We start from the raw sequence: 23238 nt of genomic DNA, 5'->3' as shown, positions 1-23238 counted from the left end.
TATGGAATGCTTGATGTTTTGAAACTAAAACTGACTGCCCCACTTAAGTTCAAACACAATGTTCCCTAAAAGCAGCCCCATCCACCATCCAACCCCCACCTTGGCCCAAGCGAAGCCCACGTATGGAGCCTCAGGCTTGGGGCTGTAATTACTTAACCTTCAAGGACCTCCACCCCCATACGCTGCCTCTCACTCCACCAGGCTTCAAAGACTACAGGGCATAGGTCACCTCTCCTGCTTGTCCAGCCAACAGGCCTCCAGCCATCATAAGACCATAGCACAATCCAGCATTTCAGTGGGACTGTGATAGGACAGCCGCCATCACATGACCAACTAATTTGACATTCACATATTGTCCATAATGTCTATACACACCATTCACATACATATGTACACTACCGTTCAAAAGTTTGAGGTCACTTAGAAATGTCCTTGTTTTTGAAAGAAAAGCACATTTTTTGTCCATTAAAATAATATAACATTGATCAGAAATACAGTGTAGACATTATTTATGTTGTAAATGACTATTGTAGCTGGAAATGGCAGATTTTTTTATGGAATACCTACATAGGCGTACAGAGGCCAGGGCCTCCCACTCCTCTTTCTATTCTGGTTAGAGCCAGTTTGCGCTGTTCTGTGAAGGGAGTAGTACACAGCGTTGTATGAGATCTTCAGTTTCTTGGCAATTTCTCGCATGAAATAGCCTTCATTTCTCAGAACAAGAATAGACTGACAAGTTTCAGAAGAAAGTTATTTGTTTCTGGACATTTTGAGCCTGTAATCAAATCCACAAATGGTGATGCTCCAGATACTCAACTAGTCTAAAGAAGGCCAGTTCTGTTGCTTTTTTAATCAGAACAACAGTTTTCTGCTGTGCTAACATAATTGCAAAAGGGTTTTCTAATGATCAATTAGCCTTTTAAAATTATAAACTTGGATTAGCTAACACACCATGCCATTGGAACACAGGATTGATGGTTGCTGATAATGTAGATATTCCATGAAAAATCCAGCTACAATAGTCATTTACAACAATAACAATGTCTACAATGTATTTCTGATCAATTTGATGTTATTTTAAATGGACAAAAAATGTGACTTTCTTTCAAAAACAAGGACATTTCTAAGTGACCCCAAACTTTTGAACGGTAGTGTATATATTTATATTCCGGAATCTGGTCCGGAAGCTAATGTCCTGCAATTCTATCTATTTTGCTATGGGGTTTTGTACTGTGTATTTAAATACTGTATTCTTGACATAGCTCATTCTAATATTTCTGCTAATGTACATTGTATTTTAGTTACACTGTTTATACACACAACATATGTATGTATATACTAGATTCTTGATATAGCTCACGGTAATATATCTACTGCTGTACATATTATTCTTAGTATATCTTGTGTAAATTCATCCGGTGTATATAAGTATAGATTGCATTTGGATTACTGTTACAGTGCTATTTGGGTTACACAATTGTTTTTTTGTTTTTTTAAATGCAATATGTAACTTTTTGGGCGACCTGACAAAATTCACATAGAAATGAGAGTTATAGATCCGTCATTCTCATTGAAAGCAATTTTTAGAAGCGGTATATATGTTCTATGTACGCTATTTCTATGCTTCCCGTTTTAAGTTTAGTCTTTTACTTTCGGTTTGTACGCCAGCTTCAAACTCCTGAAAATACAATATTTTTGGTTATTGAAAATATTTTTAACAGATGTTTAGATGGTACAATGATTCGCTAGATTATATTTGCTCGTTTTGTCACATAAACTGAAATTAAGCGAATTATTCTAATTTTAGCAACCCGGAAATGGTGGAGCGATTTCTGCATAGTGAATCTTTAAATACATATTTTTTAAATGATTTGTGCACTTGTTTGACATTTACTCCATTGTTAGGAGCTAATAACATAAGCATTTAGCGGCAACTGCTATTAACATCTGCTAAACTGAGTATGCGACCAATACATTTTTATTTTATTTTGAGTTTCCTCCAGGTATATGACTGTTTCTAACCCTTCATTGACCCTCAGGCCCTACCGATCTCCCCCAGCTGATCTCTCTCTCTCTACATCTGTTACTGAACACCCAGGCCCTGTTCAAATACTCTTAAAATGCACTCTTCCTTCTTTCCCTTACTAATCATAGATTGGAAAGTGATTGGATAAGTAAAAGCAAAAAAAAGTACCACCCTATTGTTCTCCCTAACATAACTCTTAGACCAACTCTCTCCTTCTTTAAGGAAAGAAGGAAGGAAGGAAGGAAGTAAGAATTTCCAAAGTATTTGAGCAGAGCCTGAGTTTCTCTCCATCACTCAATAGGGAATCATCAGTGATCTAGCATTGGTTCTATGGTAGTTAATGATATTAGGGAGTGGAGCCCTGGGAACTGACCAGAAGAAGCTGGTGGGATGAGCTATAGAAGAATGGGCACATTTTAATGCCTAGAATGGAATAAACGGAACGAAGTCAAACATGTGGTTGCCATATCTTTGATTTGTTTGCTACCCTACCATTTATTCCCTTCCAGCCATTACAATGAGCCCGTCCTCCTTTAGCTCCTCCCACCATCCTCTTCTGGAACTGACTGGGTGAGGAGTGAGGTGGGAAAAGGACCTAATATTGGTCATGCTCTGCCCTATCACTTAATGCAGGGGTTCTCAAAGTGGGGTCCGCGGAGGTCCGTGGCCAGAATATATATCAAGTGTATATTATTATTTCGGAAAGTGTTCAGACCCCTTGACTTTTTCCACATTTTGTTACGTTACAGCCTTATTGTAAAATTTATGAAATAGTTTTTTCCCCCTCATCAATCTACACACAATACCCCATAATGACAAAGCAAAAGAAGTTTAGACATTTTTGCTAATTCATAAAAAAAATATATTTAAAAAAAATCACATTTACATAAGTATTCAGACCCTTTACTCAGTACTTTGTTGAAGCACCTTCGGCAGCGTGGAGTCTTCTTGGGTATGACTCTACAAGCTTGGCACACATGTATTTGGGGAGTTTCTCCTATTCTTCTCTGCAGATCCTCTCAAGCTCTATCAGGTTGGATGGGGAGCGTTGCTGCACAGCTATTTTCAGGTCTCTCCAGAGATGTTTGACCGGGTCCAAGTCCGGGCTCTGGCTGGGCCACTCAAGGACATTCAGAGACTTGTCCCAAAGCCATTCCTGCGTTGTCTTGGCTGTGTGCTCAGGGTTGTTGTCCTGTTGGAAGGTGAATGTTTGCCTCAGTCTGACGCTCTGAGTGCTCTGGAGCAGGTTTTCATCAAGGATCTCTCTGTACTCTTCTCCATTCATCTTTGCCTCGATCCTGACTAGTCTCACAGTCCCTGCCGCTGAAAAACATCCCACAGTATGATGCTGCCACCACCATGCCTCAGCGTAGGAACGGTGCCAGATTTCCTCTAGACGTTGGCATTCAGGTCAAAGAGTTCAATCTTGGTTTCATCAGACCAGAGAATCATGTTTCTCATGGTCTGAGAGTCTTTAGGTGCCTTTTGACAACTCCAAGCGGGCTGTTATGTGCCTTTCACTGAGGAGTGGCTTCCGTCTGTCCACTCTACCAGAAAGGCCTGATTGGTGGAGTGCTGCATAGATGATTGTCTTTCTGGAAGGTTCTCCCATCTCCACATAGGTACTCAGAGTGACCATCAGGTTCTTGGTCACCTCCCTGACCAAGGCCCTTCTACCCTGATTGCTCAGTTTGGCCGGGCGGCCAGCTCTAGGAAGAGTCTTGATGGTTCCAAACATCTTCCATTGAAGAATGATGGAGGCCAATGTGTTCTTTGGGACATTCAATGCTGCAGAAATTGTTTGGTACCCTTCCCCAGATCTGTGCCTCGACACAATCCTGTCTCTGAGCTCTATGGACATTTCCTTCGACATCATGGCTTGGTTTTTGCACTGTCAACTGTGGGACCTTATATAGGTGTGTGCCTTTCCAAAACATGTCAAATCAATTTAATTTACCACAGGTGGACTCCAATCAAGTTGAAGAAACATCTCAAGGATGATCAATGGAAACAGGATGCACCTGAACTCAATTTCGAGTCTCATAGCAAACGGTCTGAATACTTATGTAAATAAGCTATTTCTATTTTTATTTTTTATACCTTTGCAAAAAATTCTAAAAAACAGTTTTCGCTTTGTCATTATGGGGTATTGTGTGTAGATTGCTGAGAAAAACATTATATTTAATCAATTTTAGAATAAGACTGTAACGTAACAAAATGTGGAAAAGGTTAAGGGGTCTGAATACTTTCCGAAGGCATTAATACATTAAACTTTTTAATAAATATTACTAACAAAAGATAAAACAACTTTTGGCCAAGGGATCCATGGAATAAGTTTAAATTGTGAAAACAATACAAAGTAATATTATTAGTCTGCAATTTATGTTCTTAACCCTGGGCAACATGGGCCTGGGAGACTCACAGGGATATTGGTATCCACAGTACAATTATATATTTTTCAACTCAAAACTATTTCCCCCAAATGTTATTTTTGTACATAAATGCACTCACTGCATTTTAAGCTTTAAAACGAAAAAGTTCTCTCTCTGCCAAAATGTGTAGAATTCTAGGAAATTAGCTTGAAAACCGCATAAAAATGTATCCGATGCCAAGAGGCGGGACTTTTAAATGTTCTTTCCCCGGGTCAGAGACCTGGTTCGTTCAGTCATGCACTGCAGACGGCATAGTAAAAATTCCTTGTAGACTATTTTTTAGCACACTCAAGTTGTGTTCTGATTATGAGGGGTTCCCTGATGAATTTGCTATCACAAAACCCCAGACTTAATGAGTCCCTAAGGTAAGTGATTATTACAACGCCTCTCTCTGCCTGAGAGGAGCCAGGGGATGGTTTGTACACCATAACCCTGCTGAGTCACTGTTTATGTACTCCTTCTCTCCTGCTGGGCTGGTTTAATAAGGACTCAATCCTAACATGAGATGTGTGTGCGTACTGTAATTCAGACTTTGGGTAATATAAGGGATACATTACATTGATGTCAATGAGAGGTATGCATGGGACAGTGAGTTAGGCACGCAATCTCCAGACTGAAGCTAAACTGTTGTGAGGTTTTAAGGTATAGTATACTACTTTGGTATGTACTTGTATGGTACAGTATGATGTTAGAGTACAAGTTACTATGAGCCACTAACTGGACTGAGGCTAGTGATTGGCAGGTAGAAGGGAAAACGAAGTGTACACAACTATACTCCTAGACAGCACATCAGACAGTGTAGTTAAGTGGGTAAAATACCTGTGGCTGAAACAGTCCCAGAGCTCTTTTCAACCTCCCCAAAGACTAGGAACCCATCCAAGGCCTACAGCCCCCACCTTGCAAAGTGCCTCAGCCTGCCTCTCTTCATTATGCAGTGTTTAAATTCCACCCAACAACACATAACAATGCGACCCCTAACCGGAGTGTGTGTGTGTGTGTGTGTGTGTGTGTGTTTCCATATCAGTGACCAGATAACCACAGAAGCTAATCGCCACTGACTGTCTGGCAAAAGTATTCAAAACACTGATAGTAGTGCATAACAAAACCCCGCCAAAAAAGCACAACAATGGATCTATGCTCACAATTCAAAATCCTTCCTCTAATTCTTAACTGAGGCACTGAGTTCAGTTAGCTAAGCCTACTTAAATTACGACCAATAAGTTTTCCATTACATGAATTCACTGTAAGTAATACATTCCAGTTTGTTATATAATGTGTATAATAATATGGTATTACCACAGGGGTTAAGTGAGAGAGCTGTGTGTGACTTACCGTCGCACTTGTGGCTGGTGTCACTCTGGCGATGGCCCGCGGGACATTTACACTCATAGGAGCCCACTGTGTTGATACAGTTACCTCCTGCACACAGCCCGGGGATGGCCTGACACTCATCCACGTCTAGAGAAGGGAGAGGGGGAGAGGGTGGGAAATTGAGGGAGAGAAAGAGAGGAAAAGAAAGAGAAAGGGAGATAGGATAGAGAGAGGGAAGGAGAATGGAGACCATTAGCACAAATAAGCAGCACTTAACATGAGTTGCTTTAAGAGATGCTGTTTAAGTACTCAGAATCTGCTCTTAATGAGTGAAGAATCTCCTAAAGCTTTACTGCCCACCCACTAACCTTGAATCAGATGGAGTCTATAAATGTGGTTGGAAAAAATGTGGATTTTTAAGCTCTGTGATATACAGCGTCTTAGATTTTAAAGGGAAGTAGGTGTAAACATTACATTACAGTACCACCACCAATCACGATCAGTCATATGGCTAAAATATGCTTTTCAGGAGTTTTTGTTGCAGCATTAAAACCAGTTTAGAGGGGCACAGCAGGACAGAACAGGGGATATATTTTGGCACCGCCACCTAGGAACCAAGACCACTCCAGACTGTAGCCCTTGTTTGAGCAGGGCGTGGGTTCATGTACACGCATATTTTCTATCATGCTGTAAGTAAAGATGACAGAACTGTATGCGTAGGGTTCTGATTGGACAGTGGACACCGTAACCAGGAAACACAAAACAGTGTCTTCTTTAAACTGGCTTAATGAGAGGGAAAAGTCATTTATCACCTCGTCTTCCTCCCCTCTTCACACATTTACACTTCGTTAGCTCACAGTCTGGCCATGATAGCCAGGAAGAGGTGTTGGTATCTCATCATCTTCAGTGGAAACACATTGACAGACCCCTCAGATGGTTAGTGTGTCTAGAGGGGTTCGTCTGGGTATGTGAATATGTGCTGAGACTGGTATGTGTCTGGATGGTATGAAGACATGGACATAGAAACACTACGTGTGGGAGAGACGTGCATACACACACCTGGTCATCTAACTCTGCACCAGTCTCAGAGAGGGAAGTTGGCACGCCTTGCCAGTATCCAGCCAAGCAACCAAGATTTATACCCCCCCTCTCTCTCTCACCACACACACACACACAAACTCAGTCTGTTTCTAATCATGTGAATACCTTTGACCTCTATTCCTTTTTAACAAAGCCTGAAAATGTGCTCTCATGTTGAGGACTGCCGACTGCCAGCGGCGGCAAGAGCATCCAAACCCATGATGTCTGGAATGCTATCCTTACATTGGGATTCATGTGCATGTGTGCTTTGAACTGGTTCCAACAGGACTTTTCTCTGGGCCTTTCTTGAGATTAGGTGACTTCCTTGGTGTGTATACTGTATATAAAGGCAGACTGATAGAGGCTCAGTGAGAGAACGTGACTTTTCAGATAAAAAATACTATAACAGAAAAGCTATCAGGAAGGAAGGATTTGATTAAGCTATAACTGTCATACAGTCACGTCTGTGGCCAGGTCTATTCATTTGGCAATAATTGTGTGTAATGAATGGGTTGACTCAGACTTGTGCTGTGTGCTGAATGTACAATGTGTGCTGAATGTACAATGTGTGCTGTATTAACTTGAATCAGCTTTGGATATTTTAGGAATACTTTGGTTTTTGAAGTGTCTTAAGGACACATCAAGGTATGATTTAGTTTGAGCATCAATTGTTTTCTTGCTTTTTGTCCTGTGGCCAAAGCGGACAAATTATCCACCGGGCACATACGTCAATTCAACGTCTATTCATGGTAATGACGTGGAAACAACATTGACTAAACCCCAAGGCGCTCAGTCACATTGGTAATTCAAAGGTGTGCAGAGTGAAGCTTGAAAGCCTAACTGCTGTTTCAGGATCGTATTTCTTTTTCAGTTGTTCAGTTTTTACAGCTATTTTTCATTAGCCTGTGTGCATAAGCTTTTGTATAAAATGTCTCTCTCACCACACCTTACTGAGAACGTGTCAACACTCAACAGGCACTCTAGAGGACACTGCTGACTTGCAAAACGACTAACCACATCTAAAACTGACCTTACCTTAACCCTTACCTTAAACAAACCCTAACTTAATTATAAATAATTCTGAAATCAAATATCTGTCTGGAATGTAGCGAATGGAATGGCATCAAACACATGGAAACCACATGTTTGATGTATTTGATACCATTTAAGGTGCTACCATCCTCCTGTGGTATGTATGCGTCTAACAGAAGTGTTCTCTGAGGTCTCCCGAGTGGTGCAGTGGTCTAAGGCACTGCATCACAGTGCTACTGCCACTAGAGATCCTGGTTCAAGTCCAGGCTCTTTTGCAGCCGGCCGTGACCGGGACACCCATGCACAATAGGCCCAGTGTCATCTGGGTCAGGGGAGGGTTTGGCTGGCAGGGATGTCCTTCTCCCATTGTGCTCTAGTGACTCCTGTGGTGGGCTGGGTGCATGTATGCTGACATGGTTGCATGGTGTTGGCCCAGTGTCGTCTGAGTTTGGCCGGTGTAGACCGTCATTGTAAATAAGAATTTGTTCTTAACTGACTTGTCTAGTTAAATTTAAAAAAATAGGGCATTTTTTATTATATTTTAACTAGGCAAGTCAGTTAAGAACAAATTCTTATTTACAATGACGGTCTACACCGGCCAAACTCTGATGACGCTGGGCCAATTGTCCTATGGGACTCCCAATCACGGCCGGTTGTGATATAGTCTGGATTCAAACCAGGTTGTCTGTAGTGACACCTCTAGCTGAGATGCAGTGCCTTAGACCACTGCAGCACTGTCTCAAGAAGCAGTGCAGTTGCCTTGTGTTTCAGAGGATGCATGGCTCTCTACCTTCCCGAGTCCGTATGGGAGTTGCAGCAATGAAACAAGACTGTAACTACCAATTGGATACCACGAAAAATATATATATATATTTTTTAATATGAAATAAGAAGTGTTCTCCAAATGTCCCAGATATGTTAATATACAAATCTTATGCAATAGTGAGATTTTACACCAGTGCAGCAAACGAGTGGACTCTATCAAGTACTGTTGAAATCAATTTGATCTGTCTGTATACGATGACACGATGACACCTAGTGGTCTTATGGTTGATTTCTCCCTAACCATTCTTTTTATCTCCCCCTCGCTGTTCACTGTTTTTGTGATCTGGTAGGTCCCTGAAAACTGTCTTCACTTCTTTCCTGTGCCAGAACTACGAGCCAAATGTCAGAGGAATTGTGGACCAATATGCAATGTATTGAGAGATATTTTGTTGTATGCATTTTTTGTGTGACAGCAAGATGTATAGCTAGATCATCAAACTGTATTTTCTTTGCTATTTCTGCACAATGGTACTTATTAGGGCCTTGAATCTCATATACGGACCTCACTGTCACCACTGGTCATCTAGCTAGCCATGTAGCCAGCAGAGATGCATCCATTTCCATTGGACTAGACTAGAGCTTGCTAGCTAGATAGCTAACGCTGGCTATCATATGAACGTTAGCTAGCTAGCTAATGACGATACACCCTAGTCGTGGGTCTGCAAAATCAAGCAAATGGTACTGAACTCATGATAAAATAATGTTTTGACATTGTAGTAGCTATTGCTGTTGTGATTGTTTGTTATTTCGCTTAGTGACATTGTGAATATCATCTTTTTGATATTTAACTCTGATTTATCTAGCTTTATCTAATCCGGTTTCGGTATGATGACTGGTCCCAAATTCCCACAAGACTTCCCACTAATGGATACGAAGCCTCAGAAATAAAAGATCCGGTCATGGATTAGGAGCCACTTCCTATTTAGAAACATATACATCCTGTTCTCAGCATCAATAAAACTCTCTCTATACTCTATCTTGTTAAGTGTGTTCAGGTGTGTTGGCCACACCCACTAATTGGCCACCAGGTTAATGAGGGTCTGTTTCCTTTGAAATGGGGTCTGTTTGAATAGACTGAAATAAACAGCTTTGTATGCGTAAAAAACATGGCATAGTAGCTACATCCTGGTGGCGCAGTCGACTAATTCCATGGATATAAAACAGAAGATTCTAGGTTTGAATCTTACTGGTCACAAAAAAAGAAATGTGTTTGCATGGTTATTGCCTAAGAAAAGAAATGTCCAAGTGTCCTATTTAAAAAAGTTAACCCCAAATAAGATAGCAGTCTTATTGAAAGTTTTAAGGATGTTATTTAAAAACTTCCAAATAACCTCAGAGCGTTAATAAAACCTCCCAGGAAAACCTTCAAAGAACGAGAGTAAAATGTTCTCAGAACCTCCCTGCAACCTAAAAACAAACGTTCCAAGAACAGGAACATTTTCACTTCTGTTCTTAGAACGTTTAAAAAACATACAGTTTTACCAGTCAGAAAACGTATGGCTTCGTTCCTACAACCAACGTGAAACCAAAAACATATGTTCCCACAACTCCCAAGGAACCAAATGTGCTAGCTGGTAAGTGTCCCCCTTTGTAAAACATTACATAAAGGCAATCCATTATCATGAGATGAAGGTGTTGGCTGGACATATCCTATTAAAATCTCCACAAAGAGGAAGAGGCTCCAGTCCATGGAGGGTCGTTTGAACATTGCTGGGGGGTGAGACGCTGTGTTTCATAAGAGGGCACGCGACCTCTACACTCTTAGAAAAAAGGTGCTATCTAGAACCTTAAGGTTTTTTTGGGCTGTCCCCATAGTAGAACCCTTTTTAGTTACAGGTAGAACCCTTTCTACAGAGGGTTCTACATGGAACCCAGAAGGGTTAATTCTACCTGGAACACAAAAGGGTTCTACCTGGAGCTAAACATGGTTCTCCTATAGGGACAGCCAAAGAACCCTTTAGGAACTGTTTTTGTTAAGAGTGTACATGTCATCTACTGGTACAGCCTCACTGCTTCATCTGGTTGGCCATTATGGAGCCTACCCACTGGGCACACCACGGCATTTTAACATGGAAATGTGGGTAATATTTGGTTGAGATGTTGATCAATGAGATTCCAACCTTTATTCACACGCTCAAAAAGACATCCAGAAGTTTGTTGAATTACCAATGTGTTATCACTATGCTTTCAACCATCTAAAAGCACAACAAAGTTCAAATGGGAATACAATGTCAGATATGTTGTATTTCTACATGTTATCACTGTTTTATCTAATAGCACAACCAAATGACTTGGATTGCCGTTGAGATTACATTAAAAGTACATAGTGCAAGTGATCAATGTTGTTCAATATTGTGCGCAGATTGTGAAGCTCTCCTCAGACCTGAAACCTTTGCATCTTGAACATAAGAAGACATTTATAGTTACATTAGGCAAACCTCAAAATGAGGCCAAATGACCAATTTAAGGTTGAATAACTACTGTTACAGTCATTTGTAAGCCTTCATTTTAGTTTTTTAGTTTATTTACCGTATTACAAAAAGATTATTGAATTGTGTTTGGTTGACAAAGCAAACAAATATATATTTATCTGAGCCACTGAAAGTTTGATTAGCTTTAGTCTTATTCTTAAACTTTTTCTGGTTGAGATGGATATGTGAATCCAACATATAAATGATTTGTGGATACACAATTCCAGTTTGTCTACAAATTAATAATTGATATGCTGGATTTACGCTTCCATTTCAACCAAAAATCTAATTGAAATAATAGGACCTAATCCAATCAAACTTTAAATAAAGTTTAGTCTTATTCTTGCACTTTTAATGTTGTTTTAGTTGGAGACGTGAATCCAACATATCATTTGTTAATATGCTATGTACTGTTTTGCAAAAAGTGATAATGAATTGTGTTTGGTTGTCAACAAATTCCAGTTTGTCTGGAAATTAATCATTTATATGTTGGATTCACGTCTCCATCTCAACCAAGAATCAAAGTTAAAGAATTGACTCATATTAATGATTAACTTGATGAACCCCTAGGCCTATATGTATTGTCTATTTTTAGTTTAACCCTGGGTTGAACTGAAACAATAGCTGTTGATGACTTTGCAAATGCTATATAGGCCTAAATAGTATCATTGATGATTTATGATTTATAAAGTATGCTTACTTTTATTTTCTCTGTTAAACCTACCCTTTGTAATAACTTCGATAGCAACAGTGAATATATTTAGTTACTAAGAAGTCTTCAATAATCATTCTCACGATAGCACATTGGTAGTAGTCAGGGACAAATAGAAAAGCTAAGCAAGGCTGGGCTTGGTTAAAACCCTGGATGAGAGGCCAAATGAATAGCTGTAGATCAACTCTCCAGTAGGAGATTGTTTGGTTTTTTGATAGCGGATGTAACACTGAAGATCTGATGTTGTTTCAAATGTACAAACTCAACAACTTTTATACAAGGTGATGACAATCATGTGGTTGAAATTTCACCCTCAAAACAACCGTTTTTCAAATCCAATGTATTTTCCACGTAGATTACACGTCACAATACGCTGAGAAATAATGTTGAAACCCAGTGGGTAGTGTGGAGGCAGGGAGGGGCCAGACAATGAAGAGAGAGAGGACAGCCTGTATTTACACAGACACTGGCCTGGATCTGCTGCTGGAATGTTGATGAAGGAAGGTGAACTTCAGTTCATGTGGCGATGAAATGAGAACTCTCCTTCTCTCTTTCTCTGGCTTTGATGTGTATCTCAGCTCTCTCTTTCTCTCTCTATCTCTCTCTGTGTGTGTGTGTGTTGGTCTCTCTGTATGGGTGGTGGTTGCAGGCTGCAGGAGTTTGGTTGCTGATGGTGACAGATTAAGTAATGGTTACAGTGCTCGTGATGAGGAGGGTGAGTGTGTTTGTGCGTGACTCACTTGTTGAGTTTATTAGACTGAAAATCATCCAGGTGTGTTTATATGCAAGTGTAAAAATGCATGTGTGTGTGTCTGTGCGTCTTACCCTGGCACGCTCCACTGCGGATGTTGGGGATGAAGCCTCGGCGACAGGGGTGAGGCTGGGCAGGGCACATCTCACAGGGGTGTCCCCATGCCCGTCCGATGGTGGCACAGCACAGGGTCTTGGTGCACACAATGCCACTCAGCTGGCCCTGGCACATCTGATTGTTGACCTGCGTAAAGCAGGGCCCGGTCCGGTAGTCTGGAGGGAGAGAAGGAGAAGGGGAAAGGGGGATACCTAGTCAGTTGTACAACTGAATGCATTCAACTGAAATGTGTCTTCCGTATTTACCCCAACACCTCTGAATCAGAGAGGTGCGGAGGGCTGCCTTAAGAGAGAGAGTCAGCCATTTTCTTGTTTCACTTCTTCAAAATGGCCTTCTGAATGTACTGTATAACTGAAAGCCAAGTCTATTTCACACTTCTGCTAGCTCCGTTTCATTGAATTTGAAGTGTTATTGAAAGAAATATAAATATACACTAAATATATAAGAACACCCTTTAGCAGACTTTAAATGTTGCAGTAGGAGATATTGGGGCCTAAGAGAGAGCAGGCACTGTCTGGGTGAATTCATTTACCTCCCTCGTCTTTAACCTATTGGACTAAATGAACGCTGCTGCTCATTCCTGGTTAGAGACTTTGGTCTGGAAATGCGTTGAAAAGTGGATTCTCCTATTCATTTGTCTAATGAGATAACTATATAATGGGAGACCCATTTAGTGCTGGTTCCCATCAATAACAACCTTCCCATGACAAACATTCCGGTCCAGCCTCAGGTCTGAAGCTGGTCTAAAGGTCTGGTGGACCGTGGTGAAGCTATCACGACCGTACCAACAACATTTGAAACCTCTCGGACTGTACTGTACTAACACAGATACAGTGTGTCACTGTGTGGAAACAAAGTAATTACAAGAACACAATGTCCTCAGACTTCAATGGCCACCTTGCTGCGCTGCTCTCCAGGCAACGACCGCAGCGACATAATCTTGTTAACCGCACTTCACGAATCAAACACAATGAACTCATGCTGAAACCATTTGAGCAATATGATTTCCATTCAATCGCACGTAATAAAACTCAAACGGGCCTAATGATGGCTTCTGGTGTGGTGGAAAGGCCTTATTAACTCCAGTAGTGGCGCCAAAGCTAATGCAGCATTCATTAGAGGTACTGTAGATGGAGAATGAAATAGAATACAGTGTCTGAGAGGGGCTGTCAGGAGGAATGTAACTAACATAAACCCTGGAGAAGTGGTTTAAGTTGATCCTCTTGAGTTCTAAAGGAGATGTACAGAGAGATAGGGCAGCTTATTGTGGTAGCGCTGATCTTATAACTTCCTGGTGCAACTAAAATAAAGGTAAATCACAGCCATCCCAGACTGAAAATGAGAGAGACAGAGAGAAAATAGATCAAAGCCAGCAGAAAGAGTGAGAGAAAGAGAGAGGACAGAGCTCCCAGCAACTTCTAACTGTCCCCTCTCCTCTCCTGCTCACACCCATGACCTGACAATCTGGCCTGGACAAGATTGTCCCCCTCCCAGTGGCAGAGACCCACTGCGGCGATCACTGCCATCTGGGCTTGATTAATCTGGCCTGGTCGGGCCTGGTCCAGATGTGTCCATTGGGAACTCTGAATAACTCTGGACTACATCCACAACCCCCCACTAACTAACAAACACTGCCTCTCCTCTACTCTTCTCCCAGTCAACACCACGTTAAAAACTAATGTAAATCAGAATACTCACACTAATGCTGGACTCATATGGTCCAATCCTTTATGTCCGTCATGCTTTGATCTGGTTTTGATCTAATCTGGTTTTGATCTAATCAACGATTTCAGTACACTCTTAGAAAAAAGGGTTCCACAAGGGTTCTGCGGCTGTCCCCATAGGATAAGCTTTTTTGGTTCCAGGTAAAACTTTTTGGGGTTCCATGTAGAACCCTTTGTGGAAAGGGTTCTTCATGGAACCTAACAGGGTTCTACCTGGAACCAAAAGGGTTCTTCAAAGGGATCTCTTGGGGACAGCCGAAGAACCCTTTTTGGTTCTAGATAGCACCTTTTTTCTAAGAGTGTAGAACTTAGTGGTGGAAATGAGCGAGGACCAATGACCTTTATTGAGAGCTACAGTATAGGGAAGCTGTTCATGCAAAAGGTATGAGATGACTTGGAAGGGAGACATTTAAAATTTAAAGAAAGAAAGAAAGAAAGAAAGAAAGAAAGAAAGAAAGAAAGAAAGAAAGAAAGAAAGAAAGAAAGAAAGAAAGTGAAAGCTGGGGATTTATCCCTGTCCGGCTGCCATTCCTTTGATCAGCAGTGAGGCACTGAAAGTGAGGAGGCGCCTGGGCTTTCCCATGGCCAAACCTTTCAGAAGAGCTTTAGTCGACTGCTGGAGGCTGCAGCCAAGTTCAGCAGAGCCCTGTCTGTCTGTGTGCAAACGCCCACCAAGCCAGGCCAAACAAAAGACTGGAGCGATCAGAGAGTTCGCTCTTTTAATGGACTGAATAACAATTGCCACGCCAAGGTCTCTATGTCTCAACGCCACAAGATCCGACTGACTCAGAACCAGACAGGCAGGCCATGCAAGAGGCCATGCAAGAGTGTGTGTGTGTGTGTGTGTGTGTGTGTGTGTGTGTGTGTGGACTACGATCAGGGAACATGAACATTCCAGGGCCAGAAGAGTTAGGAAAGGGAATGGGGTATAGGAGGTACTGGCAGAAGTCAACAACATTCAGCAATTTGGTCTGATTACAGTTCAAATTGCTCGATAGATCAAAACCATTCACCGGAACCTTGTCGTCTGTATCCTGCTTTTCACCAACACGCCTCCATATTTAGTCACATCTGTATCCTTTCCAGGTATCTGCAGTTTCCTACACATTCTCCCAATGATATGAGCATTCTGAACTGTATGTGTGTCCCTGTGTGTGTGTGTGTGTGTGTGTGTGTGTGTGTGTGTGTGTGTGTGTGTGTGTGTGTGTGTATGAATGTGTTTGTGGCTACTTTTGTATGTGTGCACGCATCTAAACTCCTCAAATGTGTGTATAGTAGCTACACTATATATACAAAAGTATGTGGACACCCCTTCAAATGAGTGGATTTGGCAATTTCAGCCACACCCGTTGCTGAAAAAAATCGAGCACACCGCCATGCAATCTCCATAGACAAACATTGGCAGTAGAATCGCCTTACTGAGGAGCTCAGTGACTTTCAACGTGGCACCGTCATAGGATGCCACCTTTCCAACAAGTCAGTTCATCAAATTTCGGACCTGCTAGAGCTGCGCCAGTCAACTTTAAGTGCTGTTATTGTGAAGTAGAAACGTCTAGGAGAAACAACGGCTCAGCTGCAAAGTGGTAGGCCACACAAGCTCACAGAATGGGACCGCCGAGTGCTTAAGCGCATTGTGCGTAAAAATCGTCTGTCCTCGGTTGCAACACTCACTACTGAGTTACAAACTGCCTCTGGAAGCAACATCAGCACAAGAACTGTTCATCGGGAGCTTCATGAAATGGTTTTCCATGGCCGAGCAGCCGCACACAAGCCTAAGATCACCATGCGCAATGCCAAGGGTCAGCTGGAGTGGTGTAAAGCTCACCGCCATTGGTCTCTGGAGCAGTGGAAACGCATTCTCTGGAATGATTAGTCACGCTTCACCATCACACTTTACGAATCTGAGTTTGGCGGTTGCCAGGAAAACGCCACCTGCCCAAATGCATAGTGCCAACTGTAAAGTTTGGCGGAGGAGGAATAATGGTTTGGGGCTGTTTTTCATGGTTCAGGCTCCTTAGTTCCAGTGAAGGGAAATCTTAACGCTACAGCATACAATGAAATTCTAGATGATTCTGTGCTTCCAACTTCGTAGCAACAGTTTGGGGAGGGCTCTTTCCTGTTTCAGCATGACAATGCCCCGTGCACAAAGCGAGGTCCATACAGAAATGGTTTGTCGAGATCGGTGTGGAAGAACTTGACTGGCCTGCACAGAGTCCTGACCTCAACCCCATCGAACAGCTCTTGTGGCTGAATGGAAGCAAGTCCCTGCAGCAATGTTCCAACATCTAGTGGAAAACATTCCCAGAAGAGTGAGGCTGTTATAGCAACAAAGAGGGGACCAACTCCATATTAATGCCCATGATTGTGGAATGAGATGTTTGACGAGCAGGTGTCCACATACACTGTGGTGTTTCTGTTACTGTTATGAACAGCCTTATCAACAGCCCTTAAATCTACTTCCCCTTCAGCTTAATGGCTCTAAGAGGCTGAACCCTTCCTTACGACACTCACCCAAACGTGATGATACGCTACAATGCTTCCCTGTGTAACCCCTGCTTTGAGACTGTGGGAGACTGGGAGGTTTGGGGAAAGTGAGAGAGATAAGCTTAAACGCAGGATAACAATCTCTCTCCAGTGATATAAAATGTGCTTTTGGCACCAGAAAGCTGTGTTGCCTGACTGCTAAGTTAATGGATAGCATTCTTTAAAGCAGAAACCACCACTGTGGGTAAATATGCAGAACACACACGACTGTGGAAACTTAAGTGAACACAGACGGCTCAGTACCGACACAACCCAATTCTTGCTAACCCATTAAAAGTGTGCTATACGGTCTGTTATCACTCTTTCAATGTCTGTCTGGCAATCATTTTCCTTCCACAGATACAATTAGTTACCCTCTCAAGTTCATTCTAAAAACAATTTATACTCTAATTCAGAACAAAATGGACTTATCCTGGGTTCAAGTCTGATTCTGCTTCAGTCATCTTGTCACAGTGTTTTTTGGCAAGGCAACCATGTGGCATTACTGATTGGAGAAACAGTCAGGCACCCAGGCTAAAAGTCTCTGGACTCCCCATCATTGGTACATTGAGGGGACTCTCACTTCTAGGACGTCAACTGATTTTCCATCAAGCAAGATCAAAGGCTGTCCTTCACTGTGCCTCTTAGGACCATTCACAAATTCATTTACGAGGTCATTTTTTGAGGGAAAATTATTTCAAAACATTTTTATGGGAGAAATATCAAAATTTAGTGCTACTATGAAAAGTGGACTCAAAAGCCAGCGTGTGTTTTTAACATTTCCAATGACACATAAAACATAATTTGGCGATGTCATTAAAACAACATAAAAGGCATAACATGACGATGAGGTAGTTACTGTACTCTACTCATTACAGAGTCACGGATCTCTCTTTCTGGCAACACGTCCCACTCTATGCGGTCTCTATGGAGCGAAAAATGTTCTCACTTGAAACCATCCTTCCCTTCCACTGGGGGAGCCATTGACAGACTACAGGAGGAGGACAGAAATAGCAACACTTCCCCCTTTCCACTCCTTCCCTCCTTTCCATCCTGTCACCATCGGCCTGATGTCATCATGGGACCAGCTCTCCCGTGTTTTTTTTCGCTTGGTTTGTTTGGGCTGGGCTGGCCTTAGCTGGGCTGGGCTGACTGTGTGGGCTCATAAGAGTAGTAATGTTCACTATTGGATCTGAGCCTGGTTAATGGACGAGAATCACTGAACACATGAGCAAAACAACTCCCCATGGCAGCGTTTACACAGCTGCTTTGTAATGAAAGGGTTAGGAACTCCAGGCTGCAGAATGGATGGCTGCAGGCTGGGGTTAGGGTTAGGCTGCAGACTTAGGCTGGGGATGGAGGAGAACTGGGGATATAGGAGGCTAGGGTTAGGCTGCAGGTTGAGGGAGGCTGGGGTTAGGCTGCAGGCTGGAGGGTTAGGCTGGGGATGGAGGAGGCTGGAGTTAGCAAGGCTGCAGGGTTAGGCTGGGGATGGAGGAGGCTGGGGTTAGCAAGGCTGCAAGGTTAGGCTGGGGATGGAGGAGGCTGGGGTTAGCAAGGCTGCAGGGTTAGGCTGGGGATGGAGGAGGCTGGGGTTAGCAAGGCTGCAAGGTTAGGCTGGGGATGGAGGAGGCTGGGGTTAGCAAGGCTGCAGGGTTAGGCTGGGGATGGAGGAGGCTGGGGTTAGCAAGGCTGCAGGGTTAGGCTGGGGATGGAGGAGGCTGGGGTTAGGATGCAGGCTGGAGGGTTAGTGTTAGTCTGGGGATGGAGGAGGCTGGGGTTAGTCTGGGGATGGAGGAGGCTGGGGTTAGGATGCAGGCTGGAGGGTTAGTGTTAGTCTGGGGATGGAGGAGGCTGGGGTTAGGATGCAGGCTGGAGGGTTAGTGTTAGTCTGGGGATGGAGGAGGCTGGGGTTAGGATGCAGGCTGGAGGGTTAGTGTTAGGCTGGGGATGGAGGAGGCTGGGGTTAGGATGCAGGCTGGAGGGTTAGTGTTAGTCTGGGGATGGAGGAGGCTGGGGTTAGGATGCAGGCTGGAGGGTTAGTGTTAGTCTGGGGATGGAGGAGGCTGGGGTTAGGATGCAGGCTGGAGGGTTAGTGTTAGTCTGGGGATGGAGGAGGCTGGGGTTAGGATGCAGGCTGGAGGGTTAGTGTTAGGCTGGGGATGGAGGAGGCTGGGGTTAGGATGCAGGCTGGAGGGTTAGTGTTAGTCTGGGGATGGAGGAGGCTGGGGTTAGGATGCAGGCTGGAGGGTTAGTGTTAGTCTGGGGATGGAGGAGGCTGGGGTTAGGATGCAGGCTGGAGGGTTAGTGTTAGTCTGGGGATGGAGGAGGCTGGGGTTAGCAAGGCTGCAGGGTTAGGCTGGGGATGGAGGAGGCTGGGGTTAGCAAGGCTGCAGGGTTAGGCTGGGGATGGAGGAGGCTGGGGTTAGGATGCAGGCTGGAGGGTTAGTGTTAGTCTGGGGATGGAGGAGGCTGGGGTTAGTCTGGGGATGGAGGAGGCTGGGGTTAGGATGCAGGCTGGAGGGTTAGTGTTAGGCTGGGGATGGAGGAGGCTGGGGTTAGGATGCAGGCTGGAGGGTTAGTGTTAGTCTGGGGATGGAGGAGGCTGGGGTTAGGATGCAGGCTGGAGGGTTAGTGTTAGGCTGGGGATGGAGGAGGCTGGGGTTAGGATGCAGGCTGGAGGGTTAGTGTTAGTCTGGGGATGGAGGGAAACTCAGCTGATTAGAGAGGGGCCAGAGTGGCTGTCAGTCTGCGCTGTAACTCAAGCTTAACCAGACTGTCTGCAACACACACACACACACCTTTCACCAATATTGCTCCTGGGCTCCACACCCCGCCAGAGAAACCCATTATATCTGCAGATTTCTCTGTGATTCACAGACGTTAAGTCAACAGGGAAAAACAGCACACCTACTGTAACCATACTGTGCTGTCAAAGCACCTCTGGGCTTGGTTTTATAGTAATACCACAGTACCACTAAGTGAAACCCTGGGGCAGTGTGAGTCAAAGCTTTATCGAGGTGGACGTCTTTACAGCCTTCACAGGACAGGATAGTACTAATAATGACATGTACATTCTCACTGAGATGATGGCTGTTGTCTTAAGGAAGTCCTGTATTTATGTGAGAATTAGAGCATATCTTCTTTCATTGGCTAGATGCTCTGTGGATGATTGAGGAGGAGATAGAGCAACAGTTTTACAGCATCCTCCAGACTACGACAAGCGAAGACGGAGAGAGAGACAGGCAGGGCTAATATTTTTACAGGACACAGTGAGGAGCCAGCAGGGGATCTGACAGGTTGGCACCAGACACACACACACACACACACACACGATGGGTGGGGGCGTTTACAGTAGGGCTGCTGGGGTCCGGTAGTCTGCCTTTTCTCTTAGCACAGAGACGAGACTGTTTGTGCCTGCCTCTGTGTACACAGCTGGGGAGTCCATTTTGACTTTTACCTCCTGCCCCTCCCTCCTTCCCTCTCTCCCACCATCCCTCGCTCCACTCCTTGTCAGGAAATGTCCACGGCACTCCACAAAGAAAGGTTTTTCTGTCATTCCAAGGGCACTTTATTTATTGCCAGATGTCTGCGAGGCTCCCTCTCCCTCAGTGTTGTGTTTTCCAAGAAAACAAGACCCAAGCTGCTTAGGGGGATGGAGGAGAGCAGAGGGGAGAGAGCAGGGGGAATGGGGGAGAGCAGGGGGAGAGCAGGGGGGAGAGAGCAGGGGGAATGGGGGAGAGCAGGGGGGAGAGAGCAGGGGGAATGGGGGAGAGCAGGGGGAGAGCAGGGGGGAGAGAGCAGGGGGAATGGGGGAGAGCAGGGGGGAGAGAGCAGGGGGAATGGGGGAGAGCAGGGGGGAGAGAGCAGGGGGAATGGGGGAGAGCACGGGGAGAGAGCAGGGGGAAGAGCAGGGGGAATGAGGGAGAGCAGGGGGGAGAGAGCAGGGGGAATGAGGGAGAGCATGGGGAGAGAGCAGGGGGAAGAGCAGGGGGAATGAGGGAGAGCAGGGGGGAGAGAGCAGGGGAAGAACAGTGGGAATGGGGGAGAGCAGGGGTGAAGGGGAGAGCAGGGGGGAGAGAGCAGGGGGAAGAGCAGGGGGAATGAGGGAGAGCAGGGGGGAGAGAGCAGGGGGGAGATCAGGGGGGAGAGCAGTGGCGAAAGCAGGGGGAGGCCAGGGGAGAGATCAGGGGGGAGAGCAGTGGCGAAAGCAGAGGGAGGCCAGGGGAGAGCAGGGGGAGGCCAGGGGAGAGATCAGGGGGGAGAGCAGTGGCGAAAGCAGGGGGAAGCCAGGGGAGAGATCAGGGGGGAGAGCAGTGGCGAAAGCAGGGGGAGGCCAGGGGAGAGATCAGGGGGGAGAGCAGTGGCGAAAGCAGGGGGAGGCCAGGGGAGAGATCAGGGGGGAGAGCAGTGGCGAAAGCAGGGGGAGGTCAGGGGAGAGCAGGGGGAAGCCAGGGGAGAGATCAGGGGGGAGAGCAGTGGCGAAAGCAGGGGGAGGCCAGGGGAGAGCAGGGGGAAGCCAGGGGAGAGATCAGGGGGGAGAGCAGTGGCGAAAGCAGGGGGAGGCCAGGGGAGAGCAGGGGGAGGCCAGGGGAGAGATCAGGGGGGAGAGCAGTGGCGAAAGCAGGGGGAGGCCAGGGGAGAGCAGGGGGAAGTCAGGGGAGAGATCAGGGGGGAGAGCAGTGGCGAAAGCAGGGGGAGGCCAGGGGAGAGATCAGGGGGGAGAGCAGGGGAGAGATCAGGGGGGAGAGCAGTGGCGAAAGCAGGGGGAGGCCAGGGGAGAGCAGGGGGAAGTCAGGGGAGAGATCAGGGGGGAGAGCAGTGGCGAAAGCAGGGGGAGGCCAGGGGAGAGATCAGGGGGGAGAGCAGGGGAAGGTCAGGGGAGAAAATCGCAGATCATTTTCTTTCGACTCATGAATTGGATTTGCAGTTCACCTCCAGAATTGACTGTATTCAAATGACATGGACCCAAATCCTACTGAGACATAGTCCCACTGAGACACAGTCCCTCCTCTCAGCTCTTGCCTCCCCCTAACCATTCATCTCAGCTGTAGTTTCTACAGGAGAGAGTCCACTATCCACAACACTACACAACCAGATTAAAATCCCTGGTTAAGCCCCCACGTGTCTGTCTGTCTGTCTGTCTGTCTGTCTGTCTGTCTGTCTGTCTGTCTGTCTGTCTGTACTGTACTGTACGAAGTCATCCTACGGTCACACTATGTCTAGATTTGAAGTTAATATATGCTTTAATAGGACATCTCTGGACTCCCCATCATTGGTACATGGAGGGACTTTCACTTCTAGGACCAAGACTCATTTCCCATCAGGCAAGATCAAATGCTGTCCTTCACTGTTCCTCTTATTTAGACTGATCTGAAGTTCATATATACAGCAGATCAAAGCCTCTAAAGTTCCTGGCACACAAATGTCCACAGCACTGGTTGGTGTGTGATGAGAAAGGTGGGTGTCATGTGGCATCTCTCAGTCAGAGCCCCAGGCAGTGTTGTGATGTGTCTGTCTGTAAGAGGTTTTCAACAACTCTTGAAGAACCAATGGATGTTGATAGGTTTCTTTAGAGTTAAATGCCAAATCATTTTGGCTATAGTATTTAGTTGTATTTTGGCTACAGCCTTTAACCATACACTTCAAACACATTGGTTTTTAACAATAAAGATCAAGAAACATTCCTGTGTCAACTTCCATTTATCCTCCAAGGTTGTTGAATACCTCCGGCATCTCCAGTCTGTTCCTCAGTTGATAATGTCTGTGAGCAGAAATAAGGGTTATGGGATGAACCAGGATCTCGTGTTGATTATGTAGCCACCTATGAGCAGACCCATGTGTTTACAGTAGGAGTGAGGTGGGAAGACTGGGAAGGCTCTTACCTCTCTCACACTGCGGGCCAGTGAAGCCGTAGACACAGGCACATCTGTTGGGCCCAATGCAGCGTCCTCCGTTCTGGCAACCATTCTCACACACAGCTGCAGAGAGGAGAGGGGAAGAGGTGTGTTAGGGTTCTGAAACACACACACACTCACGCCACACATACACACACTAGCCGGGGGAGTGCTGAGTGAAGTAGATACTCACGCTGTCCACAGTGGTTGCCGGTGTAGCCCTTCTGACAGGAGCAGGAGTCTTCCTGGCAGCTGCCTCCGTTCATACACCTGATGTTACAGCTCTGCACTGTGGGACACACACACACACACACATACACACACACACATACACCTG

General features: G+C 45.0%; 1 protein-coding gene across 1 annotated transcript in view; it reads right to left on the bottom strand.

Annotated features, from left to right (window-relative positions):
• Positions 1–23238, bottom strand: part of LOC115151270 (fibrillin-2) — a 115427-nt gene that overhangs the window by 61472 nt on the left and 30717 nt on the right. Inside the window, exons 5-8 of the mRNA XM_029695220.1 lie at positions 23095–23190; positions 22890–22985; positions 12715–12912; positions 5791–5916 (exon numbers count right to left, since the gene is read on the bottom strand). Of these exons, the coding sequence (XP_029551080.1) occupies positions 5791–5916; positions 12715–12912; positions 22890–22985; positions 23095–23190 (516 nt within the window). The remainder of the gene's footprint in view (positions 1–5790; positions 5917–12714; positions 12913–22889; positions 22986–23094; positions 23191–23238) is intronic.

This window comes from Salmo trutta, chromosome 17 (genome assembly GCF_901001165.1).
Source record: "Salmo trutta chromosome 17, fSalTru1.1, whole genome shotgun sequence".
In the NCBI taxonomy this organism is placed as follows: domain Eukaryota; kingdom Metazoa; phylum Chordata; class Actinopteri; order Salmoniformes; family Salmonidae; genus Salmo; species Salmo trutta.
This window is presented reverse-complemented; position numbering and strand designations above follow the sequence as displayed.